At 35.6% G+C, this 16,016-nt stretch overlaps 1 protein-coding gene across 2 annotated transcripts; it reads right to left on the minus strand.

Annotated features, from left to right (window-relative positions):
• Nucleotides 1-4,737: 4,737 nt before the first annotated feature.
• Nucleotides 4,738-8,000, minus strand: LOC109216711 (putative ribosome biogenesis protein slx9-like). 2 transcript variants are annotated; one of them, XM_019380897.1, is made up of 5 exons: nt 7,806-8,000; nt 7,646-7,704; nt 7,443-7,492; nt 5,391-5,530; nt 4,738-5,297 (listed from the first exon to the last, which is right to left on the minus strand). In XM_019380897.1, the coding sequence occupies exons 1-5, from the start codon at nt 7,823-7,825 to the stop codon at nt 5,096-5,098; spliced, it is 471 nt and encodes a 156-aa protein (XP_019236442.1). In that variant the 5' UTR covers nt 7,826-8,000; the 3' UTR covers nt 4,738-5,095. The 2 variants fall into 2 exon arrangements, with proteins under 2 accessions (XP_019236442.1, XP_019236441.1); XM_019380896.1 differs by having other exon boundaries at nt 5,391-5,533.
• Between the last annotated feature and the right edge of the window lie 8,016 nt (nt 8,001-16,016).

Below are 16,016 nucleotides of genomic sequence, written 5' to 3' on the forward strand. Positions count from 1 at the left end.
AATTCATAAAATATTACTAATATTAGCCATTTAACTGTTTGTAACAAAAAAAGATCAACTTTTTGCTTTCGTCTGAGTGGATGTTATTAGAATAGGTTGGGTGTAACGACCCGATCAATCGTTTTGAGCATTTGCATTCCGTTGAGCTATTCAAAGTCTTGAGCGGCATTGTATGATGTATTATGACTTGTGTGAATCGTCGGTTTTGGTTTGCAGGTTATTCAGAATCGATTTGGAAGAATGGATTTCATTGTTGAAGCTTTAAGTTGGAAGAGTTGACCAAGTTCGACTCTTGTGAATTTGACCCTGGAACGGAGTTTTGATGGTTCCGTTAGGTCCGGATGGTGATTTTGGACTCGGGCATATGCCCGAATTTGCATTTGGATGTTTCTAGAAGGTTTCGGCACAAATTGGCGAAAGTTGACAATTTGAAGGTTTGGAAAGTTCATAAGTTTGATCGAGAGTTGACTTTGATGATATCGGGCTTGAATTGTTGTTCCGGGAATTTGAATAGCTTCGTTATGTTATTTGGGACTTATGTGCAAAATTTGGGTTCATTCCAGGTTGATTTGATAAGTTTCGGCGCGAGTTTTGAAATTTCAAATTTCAAAGTTCATTAAGTTCAATTTGAGTTGTGATTCGTCATTTCGATGTTGTTATGTGTGATTTGAGGCCTCGAGTATGTCCGTGTTAGGTTATGGGACTTATTGGTATGTTCGGACGGGGCTCGAGGGGCTCAAGTGAGTTGCGGACGTGTTTCGGATCACTTTCCTTCATTTTGGCATTGCTTGTTCTGCTGAGTATCTGGTTTCCTTGTTCGCGATCGCGTAGAGTTGCTTGATTGTAGGGGAAAAGTTGTTCATCGCGTTCGTGAGTCCTCACACGCGCTCGCGTAGGTTGCTATAGATTGTGCATCGCATTCGCGTAGTGTATGGCTGAGTTGGGAAGTCGATGGCCTCTTCTTCGCGTTTGCGACCCTTCTACCGTGTTCGCGTAGTTCTGTCTTCTGTGTGTATCGTGTTCGCGAAGCTTGTGCCGCGACGCATAGAGTATTTTGGTGGCAGATTACTTTTGTTCATCGCGTACGCAATGGATTTTCCGCGTTCGCATAAGAAGAATGCCTGGGCAGAATTATAAGTACTCTATTCGGGGGTTTCGGCCATTTTATCATATTTGGATATATGGATCTCGGATTGAAGCGATTTTTTAGGCGATTTTCACCACATGAATTGGAGTAAGTGTTCTCTACTCGATTTTTGGTTATATTTCATGAATCTATCCTCGTTTTTGGCATTTGGTTGATGATTTCAAAAGAGAAATTTGGGTTTTTTCACTATAGTTTCTTAGAGTGAGTTTTTGAGTTTTGAATATCGGTTCGGAGTCGGATTTGGGTGAAACTAGTATGGTTGGACTCGTAATTAAATGAGTTGTCACCATTTTGTGAGTTTGTTGGGTTCCGAAGTGCGGGTCCGGGTTTGACTTTTGGATTGATTTTGGGCTTTCGAGTAAAGATTCGACCTTTATCATTTGGAATTGTTTCCTTAGGCATGATTTGATGTTCTTGAGTTGCTTTTAGCTAGTTTCGACCTGTTCGGAGGTCGGTACGTACGGGATGGCATTTTAGAGCACCGTTTGGCTTGCTTGGTATTAGATTTATCTTGTTCGAGGTAAGTAACACTTCTAAACTTGGTGCTGAGGGTATGAATCCCTGAATTACGTGTTATGTGTTTGGGGTTGAGGTGACGCACATGCTAGGTGACGGGCGTGTGGACGTGCACCGTGTGAATTGTGACTCCGTTATTTCTGTGGTATTGTGTAGTGACCTGATCTTATCTGTAACCATGAAATCTCTACGTCTAGAGTAATTGAGCTGTGATCCATGTTAGAAACCATGTCGAGGCTACATGCTTATCTTGTTGGGACCCACTGAGATCATTTCTGCTATTGAGTTATTTGCTTACATTGCAATTACATACTCAGTCGTACGCACTCATATGCATATCATATCTCATTCTCTATTACCATTTATTGATACATCACATCATTATTTTTGGGCTGATTTTCATGACATTGTGAGCCCAAGAGACTAGAGAGATTGATGACTGAGCGAGGCTGAGGGCCTGATTGTGAGGTTATTGATGGCATCGTGCTGCACGCCGCAACAAGTATTATTGGTTTATCTATGGGATCGGGCTACACGCTGCATCATGTTTTATTGATAATGTCACGATTGACTTATTAAAGCGTTTGGGCAAAAGGGGGGCCCTCCGGAGTCTGTACACACCCCTAGTGAGCGCGGGTACCTACTGAGTGCGAGTGCCGAGTGATTGGGACGATTGAGCGAGTGTGATGACTGAGTGGTTGTGAGGACTGGGTGGCTGCGAGGATTGAGTGATTGGGAGGACTAAGTGCATTGATACACCGAGAGTATGCATATGGTTTTATCACATCATTGTATTAAAGTTGGCATGCATACATTGACATATAGGCGTAAAGATGTAGTTTCCTCATGCATTTGATAATGAAACATCTTATCTGTTGTTAAAAAGTTTTGGGAAAAATTACAGTTTTACAAACTTACTCATATTTTCGTGATTTCGGTAAAAGATTTGAGTTTTCACTAATATACTTGAAAAGCATGCCTATTTTCCAAAACTGTGGAAGAGTTGAGCATCTTGTCTCTGAGTTACTTCTTTTAGCACTTTTATGATGTTGTTATGAACTGTTGTTGGCTATTGGTGTTGGGCCCCGACCTATGTTCCAGCTCGTCACTACTTTCAACCTAAGGTTAGGTTTGTTACTTCTTGAGTACATGGGGTCGATTGTACTCATACTACACTTTTGTACCTTGCGTCCAGATTTTGGGTGTTGATGTTGTTGTGTATGACGGAAGCTAACATTGAAGACGTACATGCGTTCCAGTTACAGCTGCCTCTTGTTCGGGGTAGCTCTAGACGTATGAAAATCTGTTTATTTACATTTGGACAGATGATGTATTTATTTCATATAAGCTTTGTAAACTATAAATCTTAGAAGCTCGTGATTTGTACTGCCAGTCCTTGGGAATTGTTGTATAATAGTTCAGTTGTATTATCATTTCTTCTCTTAATAAATATCATTTGAACCGGTTTATTCTTACTGGCTTACCTAGCGGGTTGGGTTAGGTGCCATCACGGCTAGTTGCATTTTGGGTCGTGACATTGGGTACATCTTATAGAGCTTGAATCTTAGTGTTGGGATGATTTGGTGGAGTTTTGAGGTGGTTTGAATTGAAAATTTGAAGTAGAAGATGAACATGAAAAAAATGATAGGTGTACCACATATGTATCATATTTGTATCAAATGTGTATCACATGTATACCTGCGTGTGATATACATGTATGTGCCGTCGAAAAAAATTTGAACTCGATTTTAACTACGAAATTTGATACGAAATCACCTCCAATCTTTCTCAAATTTTGTATATTGACTCATTATATGTTTTCAATGAATCTCAACTAAATCCAATGAAAAAGGTCATTTTTTGCATATAATGTTGCTAATCACGCTTGAAAATATGTAAGGAGATCTTTGTGTGTGATTCTTGGAGAGAAAGAACCTCATTTCCTTAGGTTTTCAATTTTTATATATGCTTGACTAGTTTTGGTAAGTATATGATTAATGGCTAGAGGTTGGTAAGTTGGAACTTTTTTGGGACTTTTTTGTAAGATTCCCTTTTAAAAATGAGCTGTTTTGGCCTAGCCCAAGTTAACCCATCAAAAATCATCAACCTAAATGAACCCAAAACATAAGATAATTGTTATGCATGGTTGTTTAAAAGTTGAGAATATTGTAAAGATTTAGGTCAATTTGGGCAGATTGTATTACAACCCATTATTTAGCCCATCTTAACCCAACCCATTTTAACCAAAGTGAAAGGGTTGGGCAACGATCCATTTAATGAGTCAGCCTATCTAGACCAGCCCAAATACAACCCATTTGCCACCGCTATAGCATCAACCATCAGGGCAGAGTTAGCTTTTAGCTTACAGCTTCGGTCGAACTCAGTAGCTTATGTTCAAATTTTGTATTTGTTGTAAAAATTCAATGAATATATATAAATTATTAATTTAAAATTTAGTAACTTAAAAGTACTAAAATTCCGAACGCATAAACATCAAATCCTGGTTCCACCTCGGTAACAATCATATCAATAGTCTAAGGCTCGAAGGGAAGACGCTTGGAATTGCCTTTTGCAGCTAAAACCACAACTCATCTTAGCGTGGCATATATCGGTATTTCCTATCTACAGATAATGATCATTATAACAGAAGGGTATAAGAGATCTCAAGTTTAAAACGTAAGGTTAACATTATCACAGTTCACAAGGTCAGAGTCAAAATTTACAAACTACGACTAACTCAATCAGTCGTAATGATCCAAGGTACACATAAAAACAAATTTTCACCTATATACACAATACACTTTTCGGGCGCGAAGGGAATTCAGTTGAAACCCCTTCGGTAAACGTGACTCTGCCACTTAACTCAATTGGGCTTTCATTGTTGTTTAACTTTAATTACGTCTGCGCAAAGTCCATATTCAACTAAAAAATGAAATATGATGAAAGAAAAATGAACAAGCTTGGCATCAAAGGTTGATATTAACAACTTAAAGAAATATGAAAAATGAAGTACGCAAATTACATCATTAAAAGAAAAAAAAGAGCTGATAAAGTTTGAAAACAGGAAGTTCTAATTAAACCAAAATCGTTTTTCTAAATTCTGTTGAATTGTAGTGAATCTTCTATGTTAAACAAAACAAATTGCAGTGAGGCTCTTTGCAAAATACTTTAATGTAAAGCTCTGTGTACCTTTTGCAAGTTGCAACTAACTCAACGGATGAATGATGGTATTCGACCGATACATGACAAGGCAAGAGAATGATAAGATTTACTTAATTGCTTTTCCTGCACGTTCTAGGCAAGATCATAGCGGTAAATAGCTGCTAATTTAGTAGCACTGTGAACTACTATGAACACAGACCAACACACCAATCTTTGGCAAATGGGGATCTTTACTAGAAGCAGGAAAAAAAAGTGAAGTTGAAGAGCACATTATATCTCCATTGACTGTGGCGCGGCTGAGGCTTTAGATTTCTTTTTTCCTTTTCTATTTCCATTTTTGTTTTCCCTTCTTTTTGGCTTTTCATCCGGGGTAGGCTGCGTGCTTTGCAGATGTTGATGAATGGCACCTAGTGGATCTGCCTGGAAAGCAGGATGATTAATAACTGCTTGAAACTGATTGCCTTCCTTCACCCTGTAGGAAATGTATACATTCTTAGGAACAAATTGCTCTATCATACAAAGGACAAGAGTTTTTTGAAAGATAAACAAATTTTTAAGTACTCACACTAAATTTTTCCTATTTTTACTTTTCAACTTGAACTCTGCAGGTTTTGGTTGCTGAGAGGCTTTGAACTCCGGGAGAAACTCCGAAAGTTCAGAAAGATCATAAGCCTTTAATTTCTTTTGCCTGCTTCTTACTTTCTTCTTCTGGCAGAAAAATGAACACCTATTCAGCAGAAAAATCATAGGGTATAGCTCCAAGAGAAGCATCAACAAGAACAGGGTTGTACCTTATAAATTTAATTAGTCAACTCATTACCAGAGAACTGTTGCACTATGTTATATTATATCATGTAACCAACTCCAATATCAAACATTAAAAGTGAAGTATATCCTCCAGCCATCATGTTAGAAACACATTCCTGTGAAACATTGAACCCTGACGCTAGATGCAAATTTTGGGGCTTAATAATTCAAGAGTTAAGTGAATGAAACCACATGAAGAAAATTTGTACGAACAGGAACTGATATTTTGGAGTGCATGAAAATGGGAAAAAATAAATAGGATGTTATTTTTAGGGCTGGTGAAAGGGCGCTGGATAGCAAGTTGGCAACTAGAACTTATGTTGACTCTTCTTTGCATCTTAGAGTTAATGGCGAACTTAAGGACGAATAGTGCAGGAACGGTAGATATCGAGAATCAGAATTGCAAAAATACAGCGACACACATGAATAATCAACTTCAAAGAACCTGTATCCCAATTCCCAAATTAGCTCAGGTGAAAACAACATCATACAACTTAAGAAAGTCACAACTTTCCAAGAATCTTACAGCATCTCTTGGGATGTGATCCCATTTAGAGCGACAAAAAGCAGAAAAAGAGCAGCAAAGATGCAATTAATCGAGATGAGACTTTCTCTTCTGTGTAACTGGTAGGTTGACAGTTTAGGAGAGTTTTTTTTTTTTGGGGAGGGGGTATTGAGCTATAAATATTCTGTGGTAATAACATTGTTTATTTACCAAAATAAAAGATCAAGATGAGACTTATTAGACCACTATGTTCAAGCTGTCTCCTTTAGAAGAACTAATCAAAATTAATATGGATACTTGACAGTTGACACCACTGCAACCTTCACTATCTGGCAGTCTTCTTCAATTTTTTATTTTTCACAGTTAAGTCAAATATAGGAAGCACCCACGGATGTACACTCCCAATTTCATCCAGCATATTGCCCCATATATTAAACTAGAGCACGTGAAAGAGAGTGCATCAGTAAGTATGAAAGGAAAGCAGAATAAGCCTTTATTCCAAGTCTTTCACTTCATCTATTTTTGGATACAGAGATAGAGGTGAAACATTTTAGGTGCATCATTCATTTCTACAGTTCTATTTAGCAGCAGAAATAAACCCCCCGAGCAGGGGCGGATACACCTTGCGGCAAGTAGTATCACGTGACACCGCTTCGGAATTTTTATTAAATATGTATATATAGAAAGTATACAAAATGACAATATTGAGTATAAATATAAAAAATGACAACGCTTCATTAGAGTGATTTATTCATTCATTCATTTTTTCAAATTTTGACACCACTTACCAAAAATAATGTGTGCGCCCCTGCCCTGAGTGGCAGTGTTATTAAAGGCGAAAAGCGCAAAAAAGCTCTAAGGTTCATTGGGGCTTTAAAAGCAAATAAAGCGTGGGCTTTAACGAAAAAAGGCGCAACTGGAGAAAAAGTAAAAACAAGTATATGTAGCCCAAGACTAATAATTATAAGCATAAATAACAAATTTATGGACAAAGAAATTGGAAAAATTTACGAGAAAGTGAAATGTCAATTGTTTAGTGTCGCCTTCCAGGATTACACTCATTGGCAAGTATGCCTTAGAGCTTTGATGAGACACTAAAGCGCACTCAAAGCGAGGCGAAGCGCTCAACATGTTTTGAGCCTCGCTTCAGGGCTTAAGCGAGCTTTAAGGGTGCCTTTGACAACAGTGCTGAGTGGAGTATGTTTACAGTCTCAAGTTAGAGACTCGATAGCTAAAGTCAACAATGATTGAAACCCTAGGACAATAAGCAAAGTTTCTGGAAAAAAAGGGGGCAAGAACACAAACCTTAGTGATAGACTTCTGGGCAGCTAATGAAGTAACTGTCTGTTTAACCTCTGTAGAAAGAACCATGCGAAATTTCCAGTTAAAATATGCATTAGAGGAATCCAATCACTAGATATGTGAACTCAAAATAGATATGCCATAACACAAAAAATAAAAAGGAGACATCTATTAGACAAAATCGAGTACAAGGTCAAGAAAATTACTGGCATAGAACTCGAGCTTCTTTTCGAATTTACGTTCAGCACGAGCGGCTGCATCTCCACTGAAATACAAAAACGAAAAAAAATTAGAGAGTGAGAGAGAAAAAAACTAAGGGTAATAGATAATACAAGGGTTAATTAAGAGTAGTATTTAAGATCTGACCGTGAGGCTGTCTTCCCCATGCTTGACGGGGTAGTAAGAGCAGCGGCCTTTGCTGTTGAAAAGCTAGGGCAAGAATATAGGGGAAATTTATTAATTTAATGGGTAGCGATTGGAAAGACAAAGGTTGAAAGCTTGAAGGCAGCTGAAGTAGACGATGAAGATTGGAAACTCTTCAACTATGGACGCCTAATGCCTAATGATATTTTTACATTCCTATACCATATGCTAAATCTTATTGCACTCAACGTTTAAGGTTTGATATAATTACATTTAATATACCAAATTACCAATTCTATACCATAGTATATTTTAAGGGTACAATTAATTAAGGGTGTTAAACGGGTGGGCCGGTCCGGGCCTGTGTTATTTGAACCCGTACGGATTTGGTTCCGGGCCGGTTCCGGGCTAGGTCTTAACGGGTTTAACGGGTTCGGGTTCATCCGGATAAAAATTGAACCGTAAGGTTTACGGGTTGAGGGGACCGGGCCGGACCGGGTTTATTGTTTTTTTAAATTTTTTTTTTTTTTTGGAATTTTGTATAACTATTGTAAGTTATATTAATACTTTTGTATTAATTTAAAGAATACAAGGAAGATGAGAAAAAATTGCACTTATTGGAAGTGCTACTTTTATTTCATAATTCAAATTTCAAACTTACAAATTGAAAGGTTTACATTTTTAACAACAAGTAAATTCAAAGGTTTTGCATTGCCTTAGTAAGTTCGTCATAATCAATATGAACTGAGTGACCTTCTTCTGGAGTGTTAAATTCTGATGGGTTAGCATGTGTTAATATATCTCCAAGTTCCTCGTCTTCTGGGCTATCAACATCTTCACGTCCTTGATTTCTTCTTTCCGATCTAATCCAATCTCTGAAACATACTAAAACTTCCAAAGCACTGCTTCCCAATGAGTGACGGGTGTCTCCAAGTTGTTGTCTTGCTTGGCTAAATGCACTCTCCGATGCAACAGTTGAAATTGGCACATTCAGCACGTCCCGAGCCATTGCGAAAAGAACATGAAATTGCTTTCCGTTCTCATGCCACCATCCCAACGGTGAAAATTCCTTTGTGCGAGGCTCTTTTTGCTTCTGCAAGTAGAATTGAAGTTCATCAATGTTCCTGCAATTTGTTTGAGTGTTAGAAAATGTAGAAAAAATATTAAAACTATCCTCAAAGCCTTCTTCATCATTCACAGTAGCACAAGTGCTACATTGCATAGTAGGATTAACATTGCCTACAGTACGAGCAACATCATCAATTACATTTGCATAATAATTATATAATTTCTGTAAATAATCATTTAGGTTGTTCATAGAAACATATAAATTTGGGGTTTCGGTTTCTCCAATCTCCATATAAGTATATAAAACATTCATTAATTGGTGACAATCAAACATCTTAATAGAAGGATTTAAAACAGCACCAATTAAGTAAATCGAAGGAATTGAAAAGAAATATTTTTTGAATTTTGCTTGCATTTTTTCCACAACATCCTTATATTTTTCTTTCTTCTTAAATTCAAAGAGTAGAAAAGAAATTTCAGCTATATGTACTAAAGCCATAGTAATAGTAGGGTAATATGCTCCAGAAAACTCAACAGTAGCTGTATAAAATTTATGTAAAAATTTAACAACATCATTAATGACCTCCCAAGTACTAGTTGTACGGCTTGGATCAGTACAATGCGCATTAGCAACTTCAGTTATTGGGAATCTTTTAAAAATATATATGTATAGTTCCATCTAGTAATAATTTCGTCTGGCATGAATCTGGGTTGAAGGTTATACTAGACACACTTATTCTTAAATTCCTTTATTCTAGATTGTCTATTATTTCCTTGAATAACACCAACTGCTCTTCTAACATGAGTAATCTCAGTTGAAAATAAATCAAGGCCACTTTTAACAATTAAATTATAAACATGACATGCACACCTAACATGAAAAATTTCATCAAGAGGTGGTTGCAAATGCATTTTTAATATTGAAATTGCAGCATTGTTGTTAGAAGCATTATCAAAAGACATACACAATACTTTTTGCTTGAGATTATAAAATTCAACAACTTCACAAATAGTACTACTTATAAATGCAACAGTATGACTCTGATCTTCATCATATCTAAAAGCGATAATACGTTTTTGCATACAAGTAGTATCATCTATCCAATGACATGTAATTGTCAAATAATCACGTCCATTAACAACATGGCCAATATCAGAAGTTAGAGAAACTCTACAAGGAAGGTGGCTAAACAAATAACGTATATATGTTTGATATTGTCCATGAAGTCTAAAGATATCAGCTCTACAAGTATTTCTAGGGATACCTTTAAATAAAGGATTGTAAATCCTTTGAATATACATAATAAGATACGACGAAGAAGCAAAAGAAAAAGGTAGACAACCTAAAGCAATCATTTTTGCTAACTCCTCACAATCCTTCATTTTATCATATTTAATTAATCCTCCAGTACTAGGGTTAATAGTTGCTTGATTTTCATTACCATCAGAGCCCCATTCTTTGGGATGTGCAATTCTCATATGTCTACTAAGCATTCCAGTTCCCCCTAAATTTCCTCCAGTCAAATGTTTAAAATCATCTTTATAAAGTTTGCATCTAACTCTATCAGTACCTTCAATTATTTTAAAAAAATTTCAAACCTTACTTCTTTTTCTACGATTAGTAGTCGGAGCCACAGGTGGTCTACTACTAGTGCACGACCACCACCCCTTGTAGCAACTCCAACACTACCAACTCCAGCACTAGTAGGTGTAGCTGGTATCTCATCTTCCATTCCTATTTATCATCTTCTATTCCATAATCTTCTTGTAATTGTTCATAATCTATATTATCATTAGGCGATGTTTCGGGAACAAGAGAAATTGGGGTACTATTACTACCAGATGCTGAAGAACTACCTCTTTTTTTATTTCCCCTACCAGTAACTTTTCTACACGCTCTTTTAGCAGCATTAAACATATTGTGAAAATTAAAGTATAAGCACAAAATAAATATGCAATTAAAATATTAAATAAGAGAAAGAGTTGGAGGGAGTGTACCGAATTGGACAATAAATTGAGCACTTGATTACGCAATTCCGATGTTACCACGAACAAACGTCAAGCAAGTACTTCAATTTGAAGTTCAAATGTATAAACTTCAAACCCGAATGATAAAACACGATATATTAAATTCAAGAAAAGAGAGCCAAATAAAATTAGAAGATGAAATGATGAATTGAAGACTTGAAGTCTTGAAAATTGGAGAATAAGAGAATGAGAGAAATTGCGATAGATAAATGAGATTTGAGTGAGAAATGAAGAAGAGAGGGGGAGTATTTATAGTTTTAGAAAAGGTTAATTTTGTAAAATCAAAAAGGGTTAAAAATAAAATAAAAAATGGCTATTTTTGCAATTGATCCGTTGGCTAACGGATCAGTTAAATTTCTGACCGTTGCCAACGGTCAATGGGACCCACACCTGCCAAAAATTAAAAAAAAACAAAAAAAAAAATTCTAGCCGTTAAACCGGGCCGGTTAAACCGGTTACGTGTACTGTTCATCCGGACCGGGTTTACCGAGTCCGGTTAACCGGTGGAAAATTTTAAACGGTACAAACCCCTATACCCCCCAACCCAGCCCACCCGGCCCCTTATGAACCGGGTCGGGCCGGTTCCGGTTTTAACCGGTCTGGGCCGGTCCGGTTCCGGGTCAACCCGGCCCGTTAGCCACCCATACAATTAATGCATCGTATATCCCTCCTTAATTCAAGGTACAGTATATCCCACCCCTCCCACGTTTCTTTCTCCCAAACCCTCATATTGAATCTCCATGAAAATACAAATCTGCACTGTACGACATGACGAAAAATAAGGTTTTCAGGTGCTGAACTTATTAACTTCTATATTCTCTTTACTTGGAAATCTATATGTACCATAGGATTTTTAAAATTCAAATCCAATCCTGAAAAACGATTGAGGACCCAGAAAAGCATAAGCATATTGTGAATCAAAACGAAAAAACATAGAGACAAGGATTTGCAAGGTAGTTCGTTTCTAGATTTTGCGAATATATATGTGTAGAATTTGGCCATTTGAGTCGTATTTTCCCAAATTAGTTCTGGGAAAAAGCATAAACAGTTGTGGGTGCGTACTTATGTCTTTGGTTGGTGAAATGATTCACATTTAAGTGGTTTATAAGAATATCATAGGAATGCTGAATAGATAATAAGTTTTGAATTTACAGAGAAAGAGGAAACCATGAATTTCAGATTGAAACTCGAAGAAAAAGAAGAAGAAGACATGACATAGTATAATTATACTGCAGCAATTGTAGATAAATTGTAGACTGTTTTTTGCAGAAGATTTTGTAGAAGTTTTAGTCGTTATGGATTTGTGAAAACAGAAAACAATGCATCTACAATCAGAATACAAATAATCTACAATTTATCTACAAAATATCTACAAACTGGATACATTGAATTTTAATATCCCAATTCCATTTCAATTGTAGCATAATTGACATTTTCGACATAATTGCATTTTTTGCAGAAGATTTGTAGAAGTTTTAGTCGTTTTTGATGTGTGAAAACAGAAAACAAAGCACCTACAATTAGAATACAAATAATCTACAATTTATCTACAAAATATTTACAAACTGGGTACATTAAATTTTTATATCCCAATTCCCATCCAATTGTAGCATAATTGTGATTTTTGACATAATTACGTTTTTTCAGAAGATTTGTAGAAGTTTTAGCCTTTTTTTATTTGTGAAAACAGAAAATAAAGCATCTACAATCAGAATACAAATAATCTACAATTTCTGCAATATGTCTTCTTCTTCGAGTTTCAATCTGAAATTCAGTCAAGACCAAGTCTAATCTTCACCAAAACCCCTCAAAATTGAGATATAAACTCCAAACCATATTCCCGATTATTTTCAACAACACCCAATCCAAACAAATAATGATTTTTGAAAACCCAAATTTGAATTCAAAGCTTTCAAGCTTTTTAATGGCTATCAATGGTGGAAAATATCTGGAAGAATATTTACTTCCATAATGGCTTCCTAATTTTTCGCAGGTGATTAAGGCAGAATTTTAATGTAGACTCAATCAATCGCAAGATTTTTTCCTGATTTTTAGCGCGTTAATTATGGAAGATTCTGCCCAGTTAATCGTGTATTAAACAAATGTTACAGAAATTGTAGGAAAAATATGGACTAGGCGGGTAATTTAAATACTATGCACATTTTTGGTAATAAGGTTTTATATATGGTATAGATAAGAAAAAATCCCATGCCAAATCCCTTGTTATTAGTTTTGGACTTTTGATTTTTGATTGTTGGGTTGTGCCGTTGTGGGCCTCTACGGTATGCTGCTGTCTGTGTGAGTTTACATTATTGGGCTGTTACTTTTAATTTTCATAAAGCACTATCTTTTAGTAGTAATTAACTATCTATAAATACCATTTGCTATATTACGGATTATAGATATATTTTCTGTGATTATATGATGTATTTGATGTATTTAAGCTATTGTATTCATGAATACAGTAGCAAAAATAGGCGTGAATCAGGGAAGTCCAACTAATCAGTTGTTGTTTTCGAGTGTATTCAACTGTATTCATGGAGTGAAACATGGGATTACAGCTTGACAGATTATTGTATTCGACTGTATTCACGGCATGAAATAGGGGATTACACTATTTTTAAAACGGAAAGTGAATCAATTAACATAATAGATTCCTAATATAACTCAACAAACTCAATTATAACACACAAGTTTTGTATTTTCAATTATAAAAAAGATTCTCAACCGAAAAATACACCAAAAACATAGCAATCTTCAGAGAAATTGTATAATACATCTGAATACATAAATTATATTAATTAAAAAAAACATATGAATACATTCATGGCATATAGCGAGACAGTGAATACAATGAAATACATAGAATACAACGGGATACATTGAAATGCAATGAAAAAATAGACAGTGAATACAATGAAATACATGGAATACAACGAAATACATTGAATTACAATGAGAAAAAAAAGACAATGAATACAATGAAATACATGAAAAAACAGCGTGATACGTTGAAAATACATTGTCTTTGTTCAAGAACCCACTACTTAGTTCAAGAACAAACCCTAATTTCCGACGAATCCGCCGTCGAGCAAAAACCCTGAATCTCACTGTTCCTACGTATCCTGTACATTGCTTTTGACACATCAGTACCATCGTAGCTTTTGTAAAATTTCCATAATTTTACCTTCTTTTGTTCAAGAGTAGGGTTTAGAAGAAAATGCCGTTGATTTTGAATAGCGAAACAAATTTGAGCCTGGGAATCACCGTTCCTTCGCGTGCTCTTTGCATTCAATCCATTCGTATATCCGTTGCAGCCATGAATGAGGTATGACTACGTAGTCGAACCAGAAAAGAAATCTCTGCTATAACCACTAGGGCAACGAACAGAGGCGACAATCGTGATTTTGTGGGAGAAGAGAGTAAAGTGTATGCAAAAAGAGAGAGAGAACGTGGTTGTGAAATTTACCGGGATTATGTGAGAGAAAATCTGGAAAAGGAGAGAGAAAAATATTAATTAGCATATATGGTGCCTTAAGTGTAGGATATAACTATAATTAGATATTTTGCTATAAAGGGTAAAAGGTAGCTATATAATATAATTTTTTAAAATGATATTTATTTAAAATAAATAGGGTACTAAGCTTTTCTATAGGGTGTAAAATTTCCTTTATTTTATGGACAAAATTTTAAGTTTAACAAGTATTGCCTCTCGCTCACCTTGTCTCCATGAACAACACTTTTGAATTTTAACCTTCAAGGTCTGCCCATGAGACAAGTGAGGGTCAAAACTCAAGACCATCAATTTTGTAACACAGGTAAAGAAAGAAGGATATTGGGAAAGAAACAGACGGCAAAGAAATTAAATACTTATATACTTCAAAGAAGATAAAGAAAAATAATGAAAATATCTGAAGGCTGAAGCTGAAAGTTTTGAAGAGAAACAGATGGATTTCACAATGGGCCAAAAACAGTTTCCTCTAGTTAAGAAAGGGTAAAAATAGCACGACCTAGCCAGTTTTCGGATTGGCCATGCAACACGAAAAGTTCCAACATAATACTGGAGATCGGTGCACCTGTGTATGAACATTCAGTATATTATGCTGGAACTCCAACAGGCGGAAAGTTCTAGTATAATATACACTGGAACTCCAATATATTATACTGGAATATTTTTCCGGATTTTGAACAGTATTTTCGTTCAGATTTATCTTTATATGAAAAGTAACTAAATTTCAATTACTTTTGAAACTGTGACTATTTTTGAATGATCACTTGTAAATCTGGCTATTTTTGAATTTATCCTTAAGAAAGGTGCTCCAACTTGTGTAACTGGGCCGGCCTGCTATTGACAAATTGGATACTTGCTAACTTCATTAAGTTTTCCCAAGAACTCACTACATTGAACTTTCTGAAGCTAAACACTATTTTACAAGAAATGAATTTCTTTTTGACTACTGTTTAGAAGGGTAAGAACGTTTTGATTTGACCAAGGAAATAAACAGTTGAAAATATTAAACCTTGAACCTTTTCAATAGACTTATTGACGACCAAGAGTAAACCTAAAATCGAAAAGAAAGGGAGCAAAGAAATTAAACCTAAAAGCTTAGCTCATTTAACTTAACAAATAGACTCAATTAAATTTTTTGTAAATTACATGTGCGCCTTTACTCACGTGTACATATAGAAATTTACAAAAAATTATATACACGCATTCAAGAATCCTACTTGGGGTGTATACAGGGGCGGATCTACATGCAGATTTTTTGACAAGATTTAGTAAATTTGTATAGGTAATTATAAAAATATTTAGATGAATATTGATTGAGCACCCATAACTAAACTCTTTTTTCCTCTTTTTTTAAATTTTTTATCAATGAGCACCCACGACTTTAAAATCCTGGATCCGCCACCGGGTGTATTCACAAGTTTCTGGCCATTAGACAACTTTTCGCAACATGAATATAAAGATTGATCAAGTCAAAGTGAAAATATATCGTGTTTTCTTGTCAAAATTCATTAAGATAAAAACGATTGACAAAACAATCTAATGAAGTGATTTGAATTAGTTTTATATCCTTTTGTAAGAGAGAAAAAGATATATCAGATTTGTGTACC

The sequence above is a fragment of the Nicotiana attenuata genome, unplaced genomic scaffold (assembly GCF_001879085.1).
Source record: "Nicotiana attenuata strain UT unplaced genomic scaffold, NIATTr2, whole genome shotgun sequence".
NCBI classification, from domain to species: domain Eukaryota; kingdom Viridiplantae; phylum Streptophyta; class Magnoliopsida; order Solanales; family Solanaceae; genus Nicotiana; species Nicotiana attenuata.

Coding starts and splice junctions, on each gene's coding strand:
- LOC109216711 (XM_019380896.1), bottom strand. CDS start 7,825: ATGGGGAAGACAGCCTCACG. Junction 7,493..7,645: donor GAAGCTCGAGTTCTATGCCA/GTAATTTTCTTG, acceptor TTCTTTCTACAG/AGGTTAAACAGACAGTTACT. Junction 5,298..5,390: donor AAAAATAGGAAAAATTTAGT/GTGAGTACTTAA, acceptor CATTTCCTACAG/GGTGAAGGAAGGCAATCAGT.